Source organism: Anas platyrhynchos, chromosome 1, assembly GCF_047663525.1.
Source record: "Anas platyrhynchos isolate ZD024472 breed Pekin duck chromosome 1, IASCAAS_PekinDuck_T2T, whole genome shotgun sequence".
Classification (NCBI taxonomy): domain Eukaryota; kingdom Metazoa; phylum Chordata; class Aves; order Anseriformes; family Anatidae; genus Anas; species Anas platyrhynchos.
In genome coordinates, this window is record NC_092587.1 from 145,157,981 (window position 1) to 145,173,410 (window position 15,430).

The following is a 15,430-nucleotide window of genomic DNA, read 5'->3' on the forward strand; positions in this document are numbered from 1 at the left end:
TCCATTAGTATACAAACTACAGAGATTATTAAAAAAAATACACTTGTTCTTCAGCCTAACATTTGTTGCAAATCTAACAATGGCATGATGTTAATAACTTCTCTACAGTGTTTTCCCAATGGAGAAAATCATTATCGAAGACCACTTTCTATTTATAATGTTAACTGCTATAATTATGCAAGATTACTTGCAAAAGTACTTTAATAGAAATAAAATGCATCTAGAACATTTTGCAACGTAGCTGCAATGGTTCAACTGTTACTGTTTCTAGACAGATATATAAAAGAAAGAGCAAGAACACTGCATTTAAAATTATGTTAACATTAATGATGGGCATGTACTAAAAACTACGGGTTATATATCAGTAAGGACAGAAAGAGGCACATCATTCCTCAGTCACTATATAAGAGAAGGGTTGTCAGCTGGTCAGTACATATTGCCTAAGTCAATGACATTCTTTTATTCCATAAAGTTGGACACCTTACACAGATGTGATGACTTCAAATAGTAGAGCAGGACTAGAATCTAATCCTCTCTACTTATTAAAGCAAAAACAAACAAACAAACAAACAAATGGATGAGGGAATTTATGATCTTAGATAAAACAACAAAAACTTGCCACACATAGGCTTTGTGTTATTGCAGCTGGTCCAAACTGCAAGGAGTTATTTCTACTGAATTCAATTTAATTGTAATATAAAGTAATGTTAGGATACTGAAGAACATAACCGTGGAAAAATGTCAGTAAAATGAAGCACACAAAAATGAAAATTTTAAGTCCTTTTACCTCTTTTTTTTTTCTTTAAACCACATTTTCTTTAAAACACATCTTTTAATCACATACTTTCAGCAAAATAAAAATAATCCCCTTTTATTCACTATTCAAACATGCAGTTTTCCAACCCCAAAAGAAATATTGAAATTTTTACTTTTCTACAGCAGATCTTTTCTGTGATTTTGACTGGTAATTTAATGCCATCTTAGTTTCCATGCCAGTGTAGATAGCAACACCTGAAATTAGACAATTTGTTTTAATAAAGATTGTACAGTAGAATAACACTTTAATAACAATACAACTCACTAGATTATTATACCCTGTCATTTCTCTAAGTTTCTATGGTCTGAAGAAAAAGGATACAGATTGGGATAATACTCAAACACTAAAAACGGCTTTAATATTTTGGTTCTTCGGGGGAAATCTTAAGAATGGCATTTCAGATGACATTTCAGAGCCACATTTTCCAATTCCTAACATGTTCTCTGCTATGAATGAAAGCCAAAACAAACCTGTATTTTGAATAAATAATCTTGTGTTTTTAAGTTCTTTTTTTTTTTTTTTTAATTTTAGAATCTAAATTATATGTTGTGAAAGAAAATTCAGCAAGGGCTAAACTACAGGATACATCCAAGAAGAATAATAGAAGGCTACTGCTTTAGCTTTCCTCAGAAAAATCTAATACTTAGTGAAAAGAGTGATCTGATTATTCCTGCTAATAATTCAGATTGAGAGACTAACCCTCAGAAGATTAAAAACAACTACAAAAAGCTGCAAATAAGGAAATGGATTTTAAGGGCATATTAAATCAGCACCCCTGCACACTGATAAAAATAATATAGTTTTGGATATGGATCATACTGGGGTAATGGCAAACACTGCATGTGTTACACAGACCAGGAATAGCCACTTACACATCTCTGCTTGATACACAATTTAACTGAGATCTCAAAATCATGCTCTCAAGTTTATGTAAATGCTACAAACTAATTGTATTAGTTATCTACTTCAGATACCAATTCAAAGCAAAGAGGACAAGTTTAAATTAATGTATACTTTTAATGTTTGTTTTTTTTTTTGAGAAAATCTTTTAAGATTTTCACTTTTTAGGCTGAGTACTTCATTGCTATTTCTGATCTCCTTTTGTGGAGTACAAAAGTTGTACATGATGGAGGATGACTTGTACCTTGTCCCTTTCAGTTCCAGCAAAGGGTTGTTTGTAACACTGCAACTACCCCTACCACTAGGCTTGCTTGAAGAATGTCAGAAACATGTATTCCATGTTGTGCTTCCTATTTCTGCTAAAGTATTAAAACACTTCCATGGAATGAAGACAGATCACACAAACAAAATACAGTGACTAGTGGAAAGTCTAATTTTGAATCAGGAACTGTTTAGGTGGATTTATTATTTTTTTTTGGTCAGACCTATTTATGGATATCTGCCTGTTTTGACAAGTGAGCAAAACAGATTTAACACTTTTTATCAAGCTTACTACCTTGTTTGGAACAACAATTATTCACAATGCTTGTTCAAAACCCAAATATTTACAGGAATAACGTGAGTTGTCTTTACCCCTTCCCAAAATCTCTACAGTCATGGAACATCATTAATACTAATTTTATTGCATTTCTAGAAACAGCAAACCTTATTGAAAAGTTGTAAATCAAGTGATTCAATAGAAATCATATTCTTGGTAGCAACTCTAGATTTGTAACTTTGTTTGATGTCTACTTATTACTTCAGCATTCACCGAAATAACACAAATATTTACCAAAGATTTTTTCTGTATTCTTTAAAGTGGCTCCTCTAAGGAGCAGATTTTCAGATCCTAATGGCCTGTAAAAGACAAACATTACAAAATGTAAGTATTTAGAAAGAGACAGCAGGCCTTAATGGAAGCCATCTAAGACAGGAAAGTAGTATTACTCAATTAATTTTATGTTGTGTGAAAAAATTAATAGGTGGTACTTAAAGCACTTAAGTGAATATTAAAAAAATGTAGATACCTACAATTAAGCTAATAACCTCACAGTCCAAGTCCAGCATTAGCAATTTCATTTTGAAACGTGTTGAGAAAACAGTAAGTTCATTTCAACCATGTATGTAAATACCCAAATAAAGATTCATCATCCTAATTGCAAGTTACTTACTTTTAAAAATACTAATTCATGTCTTTTTTTAGGTTTATATAAATTATAGTTTCGTTCATGTTAGAGTTACTTATTAAAGACAGTATGTTCTGCCCTTTCATTTCAAGTATAAATGGTATACAAGGTATTGCTTGAAATTTACTGTATACTTTTCATAGCATAAAGATGAATATAGGTAAAATAACTTATTGAGAAGCAGGAGGAATTACTGTAAAGATCCCCATAGAGTCTAAAATAGCATTTTGGAACGTATGTAATACAATCCACCATGGGAGTGCAAAAACAAGGACTTCTTTACAGACAGACAACATGCAGCATTGCACAGATGACATTTTAAAGTATTGCCAGACTATTTATATAGCAATGGAAAAATAAAAAAAATAAAAAAAATAAACTCAGTAGTTTTGGATGTTATTCAAAGAGTTCAAAAATAATAAAAAGATAAAAAATCAGGGAACTCTAAAACAAAAACCCCAAGGCCGTAACTTTGATGTTCTGATGTAAAACCTGCTACTAGTTCCATTTAAACCAGTGGTGTGATGTTATGGGAATGATTTGGTAATAGGACATTGTATCCTGATATGGTAAAAAAATGCCAACAGTCCTTCCAATAGCTCTGTCCAAGGAATACGAGCTTTAACACCACAAATTCTCTTCTTGGTCACAGTGTTGCAGACAGAGCAGGCTATTGCTGTTTTGATTAAAAAGGAAAGTGCTCTTCAGAAAGAAGAAGGAAAAAAAAGGCAGCTTTCACAGCAGACTGTAGCAATCTACTATTAAATGATGCATCACTCAACACAGAAAGGACAGGAGGATCCTCAGGAAAGGATACCTCCTGCCTGGAAGCAGGCAGCTGTCACTGCAACAGCTCAAGAGGCCAGGGCTCTGCCTGACCCTCTTATCTCGGAGACCCCCAAGCAAGAATACAGCCCGGAACAGCTGAGAGGGACACGGTCTGCTCTGGATGGTGACAAGAGATTTTCACTGCTTTGCAGCGCAGTCATAGATATTTCCTTTGGGATCACTGACATGCTCAGCAGCCAAATTTTCCCTCCTCTTTGCTTACTGAGATAGAAAATTACCTATCTACAGACACGCTGAGCTTAAGAAAATACTTAGCCAGAATGAATTAACTTCCCACATGCTGGGGCCTTGGATATAATCCAAGAGAGACAACTTTCCCTCCAATTGCTTTGCCTCTTTGTGGAAAGAACCTGAACAAAAATCAGGTACACAAAGTCTTTTCCTTGTTAGTACTCAGAAGATCTTATACAGAAGAGACATGAAGACTCATGACACATTTGTACTGCTTTATTTTTATTCTCTATTTGCCATACAAAGAATGTCCTGGGCTACACTAACTGCTCCTTGAGGAGAATCTACCTCACTCACTTCAGGATGAAACTTATTTGCACCAGAGGAAGACCCTTCTAGGTGCCAGACCCAGGATAACAAATCATCATTTCCTATACAACATATAAAGTCCATTTCTTTGGATGTTGCCTTCTTGAATACACACAACATTTAAGACTTCTTAGACAAATGTACAAACACAAATCCACCCCTCAGTAAAACTAAACATGACGTTTGGTATGTTCAAACTCCCCGAAGAAGAGAAGGAAGAAGAGGAAGAAGAGAAGGAAGAAAAAGAAGATGACAAAGAAGGAGAAGAGGAAGATGAGAAATACAAACACAAAGACCCCCTGCTAATGCAACGATATTATCAAAGTACTGTCAAAATACTCTCAACATCATTTACAAGCTAAATACATACCAAATAAAAGCTCAAGGAAAAAGATGAAATATTTATGATATACACAACTACAGTCTATAGACTTTTAAGAGAAAAATGCTTTATATCAATAAGACAAGACAGCACAATGTTGGTAAAACAAAAGTAATTCTCATTATTGATATCTTAACAATCAATCCTAACAGTGATTATATGTGCATAAACTCTGTATTTTCCTTACCTTGCAGTAGGCTCATTACTATCATGGTAAATATTTATTCGACCAACAAATCTGCAAGGGAAATATACAAGTAGTTTTACACCAGAGCTAATTTGCGTATTGCTATGTATATATCTCTCAATATTTCAATTTTTTTAATGTACAAGGACAGGTAATTCTCTTTATATACAGGTCATATATATACAAAGAAAACTGGAAGAGCAAAAGCAAGTTATCAATAATTCAGTAACTGAAGGGGAAAAAAAATGCAAAGGCAAACGCTCACCAGCCCCCATAAATAGACATCTCCAAGCAACAGAGACTACCCCCTGCCTGCTGTTATCTTGCTGAACATGATATTAATATGGCACTGAGTGCCCCTCTGGTCAGTTCAGGTCGTCTGTCCTGCCTGCTCCCAGCCTCTTGCACAACCCCAGCCTACTTGCTGGTGGGGCAGAGTGAAAAACAAGGAAAGCTGGGGAAATGGTTGGTAAAGACCATGCCGTTATCTGTCACATCCTACCCTTATGGCAGGCAGTTCAAAGGTACTACCAAGTAGGCCCTACAGCCCTGCAAGGAAGAAGTTTAAAATATTTCCTTCCTCCTGCATTCCAACAATGGCTGCTGGAATAGCTAGAGAGCTCTCAAAATACCAGGTAACTGTTCATCAGCCAGAGAAGAGTTCACTAAAGTTCCTGAAAGCACCAGGTTTCTCTGTTTTTTCACCTACGAATAGCAGCTGAGGTGGCCTAGAGCAGTGGTCTCCAAACCTAACAGATCATGCACCCGTATCAGTAAAAAGTTTTGAGCATGCACCCCCCGCTGTATTTCCTTATAAACTAAATATATGTACTAGTATATTAGTACATTGTGTACATGATAAAACATACACAAAAATAGAACTTAAAAAAGGATGAGATAAAAATGAAATACACAGTATTTTAAAGATTATCTTATAAATTGTACAAAAACCTTTTAGAGCTAAAATTTATTAGGAGTAATATTCTTAGTGAGACCTACATGATTTAATATACTTCTTTATTTCTGAAAATTTTGGTTTAACACTTTGTGATTATTGAGGATTTTTTCTAGTACCCTCGAGGAGAATTAAGCACACATGTGTACTTAAATATAGAAGGATTTAATGAACAATGCATTGGACAAAGTCCTACCACCATAAGCAGATCTATGAGGAGTCTGCAAAGATTCAGCATTCCCTGTATACATTTGTGTCAACACCAGTCACAGGAGGGTCGGCATCAGGCACCCTAACACAGTGGTAAAGCAGCATTTTTACTTTTAAGGGACACACTAGTGTGTTTATTTTTTCTAATGACAGACACTTTTCTTTACAGAAAAGGTTAGGAAATTCAGAACACTAGTCCCTTTGTAAAAGAAAAATACGTAACATCTCAAAGTGTGACAACTCTCTTAAGCACTTCGGCAAAAGATAATCACCGTACTTCTGTGTGGTACATGGTAACTCTCACGCCAGCTCATTACAAAGCATTGTAAAGATTCTATTTAAAGGTCTTGTTTTTATAAAATTAATCAAATTGATGATATCCCGTAGCACTTCGTGCAGTTCTTGGTCCAACCTCCTACTGCAATAGCTTGTCTATGACTGATGCAGTGAATGAATTTCACATGTGGTGCCAGCTCTGTAACCTTACTCTGGGATCCTTTTTCGTATCAGTAGAAGTAGCTGCTCCATTAGTAGTTATACTCACACATTTTCTCTATAAGACATTGTTTTTATTAAAAAGTCATTTGTTCAGAACATATCTTCTCTAGTATGTCTTTATTACAGTAATTCACAGACAAAAAAAAAGTAGTTCTTCATGTATTCCATTATTGAAACAGAATCTAGAAATACCTTAAGCTACAAAATATTAGAAATATCTGTACTTTCAGCCAACCATACAGCAATATCCCACACTGCATAATTTATTCTAATACCAGGTTCTTTAGATCTTCAGCAGTGTTTCCTATGTACCTTCCAACAGTATTTGCTGGCAAAGGGCTGTATTTCATTTTGTTGCCATATTGTTTTCTCTATTATTTCAGCCATCTTTCCTGCGGCAGGAAGGACAAGTGTTTGCCCAATGATATGTGGCTTTTCATCTTTCACTATTCAGTAAGAAAGTTCAAGAGAGTCTCCTAAAGATTTGTTAATAAGTTTACTGAAATTTTCTAAAGCACTTTCTAAAGTATTGAGTATCACATGACTTTAAACATTGCTGAAAAAAAGCTGTGGAAGTTTGTCTTCATGTTCTGGAGGCTTAGCTTTTAATTGTCTTGATAATTGTGATGGTTTCATACAATCATTATGCCAAAACACAACGTGCATGTAGGGTGGTGTTAAATTGTTAACAATAGCAGATTTAAATCTATCTTTCAAATAGTCTTCACAATTTTGAATTTATTTGGCCAACTGCTAATGAAGAGCTCGTAGTAAGAGTAGAAGTGTTTGCTCTACCATTTTCTTGTTCTCCTGTGCTTGTGTTATTAGTATAAGCTTCAATCTGCAGCTTCTTTGCAGGAATCTTTTTAAGCCACTTGTCCATTTTTTGAGGGTTAGTTTAGTCAGAACTAGACAATATAATCTGTAAAACCACTTAACCAGGCACACACAAACCACAATGCTTTGCAATACACTGAAAGTGAACAAACAAGTTTGAGTGCCTGTCAACCTCTCCGCATCATGGAACACCTACTCTTGCCCCAGGATACTTCTCAAACCGTGGACCCTCTGACATACAGACTGAATGAGGGTGTCAGTATCAATACATACATTAAATATGACTAACACTTGATTTCTTTCTTCTTTTTTTACATTGAAAAATAAACTAAGTAGAAGTTATAAAATTTCCTTCGCGCACCCCAATGAACTGTCTTGCACACTCCCTGGGGTCACTTTGGAGGCCACTGCTCTAGAGGAGACCACTGAACTACCTGAACGGATGGTGACTAAGTAGATTTCAAGCTCACTCTGGGGCCCACTCTAACCATGTAGATGCAGACAGGATCTTTTAATGAAGATATTGATAGGGTACCTTAAACGAAAGAGATAAAATTACTTTCTTACTTATAAAGGTCAGGCTGAGGTTGTTCACATTCAATGGTAGCATGCAATGCATCAATTTCTTCTTCACTGTGAAATGCCTTTGTATCTTGAACAGCATAGTGAGTCTAGAATGAATAAAAAGGTGTAAATAAGAACAAAAAGAATATGGACAGATATACAAAATATTAATATACAGATATAGTTCATCGTGAAACATAGTTACTAGCTTTCACATAAGAGCTAATATTTCAGATAAGATGCACCTTTAAATGTTCCTTATTGGGAAACTTTCTACATTATATGCAGGTACCTTGCCATATACTCACAGATCAGGTTAACATGAAATTTAAGTACAAAATATTTTGTGAATTATCTCTGTAAATTGCATGCCCATACTGAACACAGTCAAAACTGCAAATAAATATCACAGAATCACAGAATGGTTTGGGTTGGAAGGGACTTTAATGATCATCCAGTTCCAAACCCCTGTCACAGGCAGGGATGCCACCCACTAGACCAGGCTGCTCAATGCCCCATCCAACCTGTCCTTGAACACCTCCAGGGATGGGACATCCACAACTTCTGTGGATAACCTGTTCCTTTGCCTCACCAACTCTCAAAGACTTTTTTCTTTATAGCTAATCTAAACCTCCCCTCTTTTGCTTTAAAACTGTTCCCCTTGTCATTATCAATATCTGCCTGTGTAAAAACTCACTCTCCATCTTTTTTTATAAGCCCTCTTTAAGTACTGAAAGGGTGTTTGAATCTTTTCATAGAATAGTGTAACTGAGAAAAATTTAGTCAACTGTCAGAAGGTTATACAAGTCAATGTATCTGCTCACAAATATATGCATTTAAGTTATACCATGTTCTGTGTTAAAAAAAAAAAAAAAGAAAAATGTAAACTTTGCCTTAAAAAGAAAATATAGAACATTTGATTACCTTATGACTGGATTCACCATCCAAACTAGCTGTTGTAACAAAACATGTTCCATCTTCTCTACTACTGGAGAGAAATATTAAGTCACATGGGAATGTTTCATCTTCTTTTACCATCACAATGTCTCCAACCTAGGGGAAAAAACACTTATCAATCCTGTGTCACCTCAAATTTCAGATTTCAAAACCTATTCAAAAATTAAAATATTTTTAAAATTCACTGATTTTCTTTACACCGGGATGTTACCACAAGAGTAAAGAACTACAGAAATATCTCTGAAAAAACGAATTACACCTTGTGAAATGAATCAGGCTTGTAGTACCCTTCCTCTCAGGATCTCAAGCCATTTTGCAAGTACTGTCTTTTTCAGCTTTGCAACATTATTTCAGAAATGGAAGATACTATCCTTGCTTTAAGAATAAATACAAATACAACAAACCATCTTTTCAAAAATAGCTGGAGATGTGGGCTACTCTCATTGGCTCTTGAGCATAAGCATCTCAGAATGTTATAATTAGAGACGGTTGAAAAAACTAAGAATTCCAAGTCTGCCAATGAAAACAGGATAGATTTTCAGCAGAATTTGTCACTAGAAGTCCATTCCATTCTTTATCCATTTAAAGGTGCACAAATTAATTCTCATTAATGCAAACATAGATAGCATGTTACAGTCTGTTAAATGGCATCATGGAACAACCAACCAACTATAAATTTAAAAGATAACTGTAAAGTCTCTTTTTGAGAAAAACAGCCTTTGATAAATTTTTGGAGCTCATCTTTTACAAAGGAATATAAAAAATGTACAAATGGTACAGATATAGTATATGTTTTAAGAATATCAGTTTCAATTAAAAGATAGTAATTTTGGGAATTTTTCATGTGACTCAACATTTGCTAGATATACCTTTAAGTCATAATTCATTATCATAAGATTCAGCTTAATCATTATCCTCACGATACAGCTGAATTCTAACAGCCCTAGCAGTCTGGCAGAGTTCAGTTAATTCTAGTTAAGCAAAATTGTTTGAAAGCAATCAGCAATAGCAACAGGTAAAAATAAAATTATGACAGCACCGATACAATTTACTAAAATGTATTGAAAAACTAGAACGATGATAAAAGATTCAACTTCTTGTAGATAAGCATAAGGTTTAATTAAGGATGTGATATGACAATTGGGTACTTCATGTCTAGGAAAAAAGTTATACTTTTACAAAAAAAACGGAAGTCTTGGGCTGTTCAAATATAGGAAGACATTAATTCCCTCATATACTTCCTTTTGATTAAATAATTTTTCACATTTCATTCTGCAGACCCAGGGAAATGAGGCTACATAGTGAGAGCGTGAAGTGGTAGGTTTCTAACCAGAGGCAGTGAATGTCTTGGCTCGGGCCAACCTGAACAATATGGAGCCTTCATCCTGAAGAGCAGTGGAGCCTGGCTGACTACTGCATAAGTTGCCCTACTCTTCTAAGATGTGTCTCTAAGAGAACTTGCCTTTTTGCCACAAAATCATTAAACATTAAATCATCATTAAATCATAAAAACAGTGACATGGTAAATTATAATAAAGCGCTCAAAATGAGAATGTATCAAAAGCAGATAAAACACTGTTAGGGCATTATCTTGAATAAACTGTTAAAAGACAGAGAATCCACCTAGTAGAACAAATTGTAAGAAATAGTGATTGTCGTTAGTTTGATTTTGCCAGCCCTCTTTACCACTGAAAATATTCATTTAATTGTCAGCTAGCTAAAACACAGTGACATTACTGCAACTTTAATCACCTCTAAAGACTGTACCTGGGGCTTTTCAGGTTGCCACTGAAAATACACATTGGAAAATGTTGTATCGGAATTTTCAGATACAACTCAAAGACAAGAGTCCTCTTAGTTTTGATTTTCACACATCATAATGCTGAACGATCCTTATTATTTACTAATCAATCCATGAAGATGTTCTTTGTAAGCTATGGCATACAAATCAGTCTGCAACCCAGGAGCAATCTATAATATAACAGCCTATTAGAAGATAAATTAATAATCTAAACAATTTGCAGTAGAAAAAAAGGCAGGAGTCAAGAAAAAAACAGTAAACAAAATATTAAAATATTAATAAATAAATAAAATATATAAAAAATAAATATTAAAATATTAAAATAAAATATAAAAGGTGTTTTTTGATACATTTGCTAATGCATCAGTTAAAAAGAAATCTCATATTTCATCATTTTTTTAAACTTCATGTAATCATGTAATCAAATGTCCACAGGCTTTAGGGGCTGAAGGATCTGCCTTTATATGATCTAGTCTGTTTTCTTGCATAATACAGGTCAGAGAACTTTCCCCTGTTACCCATAAACAGATACCCTCTCTACACAAGTATTTCCTATGCCTGCCTCAGCTATCCTTTAGTTCGTTAAATACAATCACTGAAAGGCAAAGAACTGGGGAGAAATTGAGAAAATATAGGCAATAGATTAATTACTGCAATACAAATTCCAGTTATGTGGTACTTCACCATTTTTATTTAGAATGGATAACTACTTAGGTACACATGTGAAATACAAAGCACATCATGTGTTTTTTTTTTTTTTATTTTATTGCCTGGAAGCTCTAGGCAGAAGTTATCACACTCAAAGGAATGGAAAGCAGAACGGAAAGCAGAAAGATTGTGAGCCCCGAAGAGCTATTTATGCCCAAACAGGGCAGAGCAGAAAAAGATATTCCTAATAGAGATATGAGAAATAAGGAAACCCTAAACAAATATCTATCATATTTGCTGAGTTCTAAAGATTATAAGGATGGCAAGTGCATCTAAGCATCAGTAAGAGAAACAAACAAACAAACAAAAAAAAACACAAAAGACACATTTATTTCTGAAAAAAACCCTCAAAAACAAACAAACAAACAAAAAAAAAAAACAGGAAAAGAATGCAGAAGCATTCAGAAGCCCAATGAAGAGGTTGTGATTTAATGGGTAATGAAGAAAGTATTCTGAATGTGTTGTATTTTCTCTATAAGGAATAGGACAAATTGATAGGGTTGACTATCATAATTGGGCTTAAATAACTTACTAATGTGCATACCCACAGATAACTGCAAATGGAGAAAAGACAAAGGACAAGTATCATGAGTGAAACGTTCATTAAAAAACAGAAAATGAAAGCAGTAGTTATGAGAGAAGAGTTAAAGCAAAGATAAAGCAGAAACTTGTCTAACTTCTTAAAATACTTTTCTCAGAGGCATTCAATTAAAATTTAGTTTATTGAAGGTCTATTACCATGAAATGTAATAAATACATTTTCTACACTACATTCCTGTGTCTTTTTTATTTATTTATTTTTACTAGAAGTTCAAAGTAAAGCCTGACTCCTGAAGTCTATTAAGTCATAGTTACTTACTCTCAATTTTCGGCTTTGCTTTCTAACCAGTTTACCATGTTGAATGAAATGAACAGGGCATTGGTTCATTGCATTGTCAGCTTTATGTCGAAGCCAATCTTCATAACCCTAGAAAACAGTGAAATGGAATGACGCAGTGATGCACATTTGGCTATAAAGACACAGAACAGCTCTATCTTGCAACAAAAATTAAAAAAATAAAATAAAATAATATATCATTAACCAAAATAAGGAACATGAAAAGATTTTCGCTAGAACAAATGAAATTGAGATACAGTCATGTTGGACATATGAGAAAGAGCATTCACGGTTACAATTAATTTACAAAATTATATATTTTAATGAAGACATTTTGATAAATAAGGATGTCTATAATATAAAGAAAAATTTCTGGTTTTTAAGTGATTGTCTTTTGTTCACAGTTTATTGACACTTTAGTAAGTGCAAAGTACCTTTAGAAGTTGCTGCTGAAAAGGTAGAAGTGGAGAAAATATATTTTGGAAGACTGGGACTCCATACTGAAAGATGATCAAGTGAGGCCATGACTGAAGATGGTCATATTTCCTGCCTGTTGTTCACTTATGTCAAGCTTCTTAACCCTACATACACTTTATTAATACTGAAGAATGTTGTTTGCAGAGACTTTGCAGGCTAGCCTATTTTGATTGCTCAATTATCTTATGTATTTGCGTTTTATAAAAAAAAGTCAAAGTGAAAGACGAAGAACCTTTAACTTTCCATTTGAAAGGTCCTGCAGTGGGTTAAAGACTGGAATTGACAAATGCCTCAGAGGTTAAGAGATGGAAAATACCACTTGTACTCCATAAAAAGTTTTATATCTAACTGTCTTGGGCACATTTGAAAATCAAGTGTGTAACAAGAGTATCACTACCCTGAATGCTCTCAGAGATAATATGGGAACTCACTTTATAACTCCAGCATAATACAGAAGCTGGTACAGCTGTTCCAGCAGGCCCCAAAGTCTACACGAGCTGTTTGAAAAAAGACTATGGGGGAAACAACTGCAGTACTATGCACAGCATGTCATAATCCAGGCTTTGATGAACCACTGTTGAACTACATTAAGACTTTAAAGTGAAACAATTAAAATAGTAAGAGTAGGAAATTATACCTAAATTACTAGCCATTGCTTTCATTTGCCATGACTTTTGCTCATCAAGAGATGAATCCTATGACAGGATATACTCTGTGTAGTTAGCACTACAAAGAAATGAAAACACTACACTGTAGGTTTTTTTGAAACAGCAGACCCCAACTGACCAAAGGGATATTCCACACCAGTTTGGTGTGCTCAGAAAGAAAAACTCAGGGAAAAGTGGAGGATGGGGGGACATTTATGGTGATGGTGTTTGTCTTCCCAAGCAAGCATAAAGTACGGTTACACCCTGAGCTTCAGGATGTGGCTGGACATCTGCCTGCTGATGGGAAGTAGTTAATCAATTCCCCTTTTTACTTTGCTGGTGTGCACAGCTTTTCCTTTCCTTATCTAACCATCGTTAACTCAATTGATGTGTCTTTTTGCCTTCCTTCTCTTTCTCCCCATCACACAGGAGAAGGGATTGAATAAGAGTCTGCTGGCCAGGGTCAACCCACAACATCCTCATTTTTGTTACGGTTTTAGCCATCATAGCATGACTAAAGATAGGTAATACAGAACCCCCATATAGAAGTTCTGAGATAAAATTTGGACCATTCTGACACAGACACTGTCTTGATGTCTAATTTCCTCATTAAACTTTTTTTCCCCCAAAAAGACAGAATATTAATACTGAAGTACAAAATAATAGACCTTTCTTCTGCCCATCAAGAGTATTAATTCCTTTGAGTGGCCCAGGAAAAGATGCTGAACATCAAGCTGCTTGCACAAATTTTGCTTACACATTCACATCCTATTTGCTGGTTCTATCTTGCTGCTATGTAGGAAAAATGTTTTCTGTCTGGGCCCACTGACAGAGTGAAGATTGAACCATGCAATGAAATTCACTGAGCCACTATGTTCTTACACTGATGTCTGTCATGCAAGAGCAATTATCGTTAGATTGGACTGAAGGCAAAAAGCCAAACAAATAATAGAAATACTCTAAAGACCAATATCTGTGACTATTACTTTGGAAGCCCAGAGTTTTAGAAATTGCTCTGTGGCTATACTGAAATGGTAATGAAGTAAATGAAAATGAAGAATGTAATATGTACAGCTTATAAACTCACTTGCTAATTTAAATCTAGTAAAAGTTTTGATGAATTAATTTTGTACTAACAAGGTTTATGCAGGATAAGGTATTCTCTGTCCTTCTGCAGCTGGCTTGAAACTACTGAAGTCAACAAATTTGGGTCCAGCTCAATCAACAGATACGCAACCATGCTCATTCCTGATTCAGTTCTGACCCAGACCAAGCTCTGATAACGCATAGGTCTGATCACTCTGTCTCCATATGAATTACAACATTCTATATTCATCTGTGAGTCCACTAATTTCAGTAAGATTCTATCTATATTTAAGTGCTCATGTTAATTGGAACACTGCTGCATTCGGGTTCCAGATGAAAAACTACCTAAATCTTTTCCTTTTGGTAGCACTAGCTTGAGAATGAAATAACAATCCCTTACCTGTATTATGCAATTTAAATCCAACAAACCAACTTTTATTAGGATCTTCTATACTCAATGATGTGGCAGTAACAGATTTCTAAAAATTACTTCAATTTTATGGATTAATTTTCACATTAAAAATGAGATAACACTATAACATTTTTTTCATGCTAATCTGCAGAAAGCACAGCAGCTATCATTACCAACTGTACATTACCATCAGCATATACTCAAGACCTGATCCAAAATAATTTTTATCTCTTCATTCCTTAGAGGCTACAGAAATCTCAAAGGTAAAAGAAAGGAGATTTATCTAATCATTTTTTCTTGTTCTTACTAAACTCATTTTGAGTCATTGTGGAAAAATGTAACAGGATGTGGAGAGCTACTCAGAAATAGACAAAAGTCAAAGTAAACACACAAGAGTGTTGAGTAAACACAAGAATGTAAATGATTCTTTGTAACACAAGGAATTATAAAATAATTTATAAGCTTGTGTTGAGCTTATAGTGAGCTTATAGTTGAGCTTA

The 15,430-nt window shown here is 34.7% G+C and overlaps 1 protein-coding gene across 4 annotated transcripts in view; it reads right to left on the reverse strand.

Annotated features, from left to right (window-relative positions):
* ATP11A (ATPase phospholipid transporting 11A) overlaps positions 1 to 15,430 on the reverse strand; it is a 123,491-nt gene that overhangs the window by 34,608 nt on the left and 73,453 nt on the right. For all 4 annotated transcript variants that reach the window (XM_005021829.6, XM_072031827.1, XM_072031845.1 and 1 more), the window contains exons 5-10: positions 12,291 to 12,398; positions 8,890 to 9,018; positions 7,969 to 8,072; positions 4,902 to 4,952; positions 2,550 to 2,614; positions 930 to 1,011 (exon numbers count right to left, since the gene is read on the reverse strand). In XM_005021829.6, the coding sequence (XP_005021886.1) occupies positions 930 to 1,011; positions 2,550 to 2,614; positions 4,902 to 4,952; positions 7,969 to 8,072; positions 8,890 to 9,018; positions 12,291 to 12,398 (539 nt within the window). The remainder of the gene's footprint in view (positions 1 to 929; positions 1,012 to 2,549; positions 2,615 to 4,901; positions 4,953 to 7,968; positions 8,073 to 8,889; positions 9,019 to 12,290; positions 12,399 to 15,430) is intronic.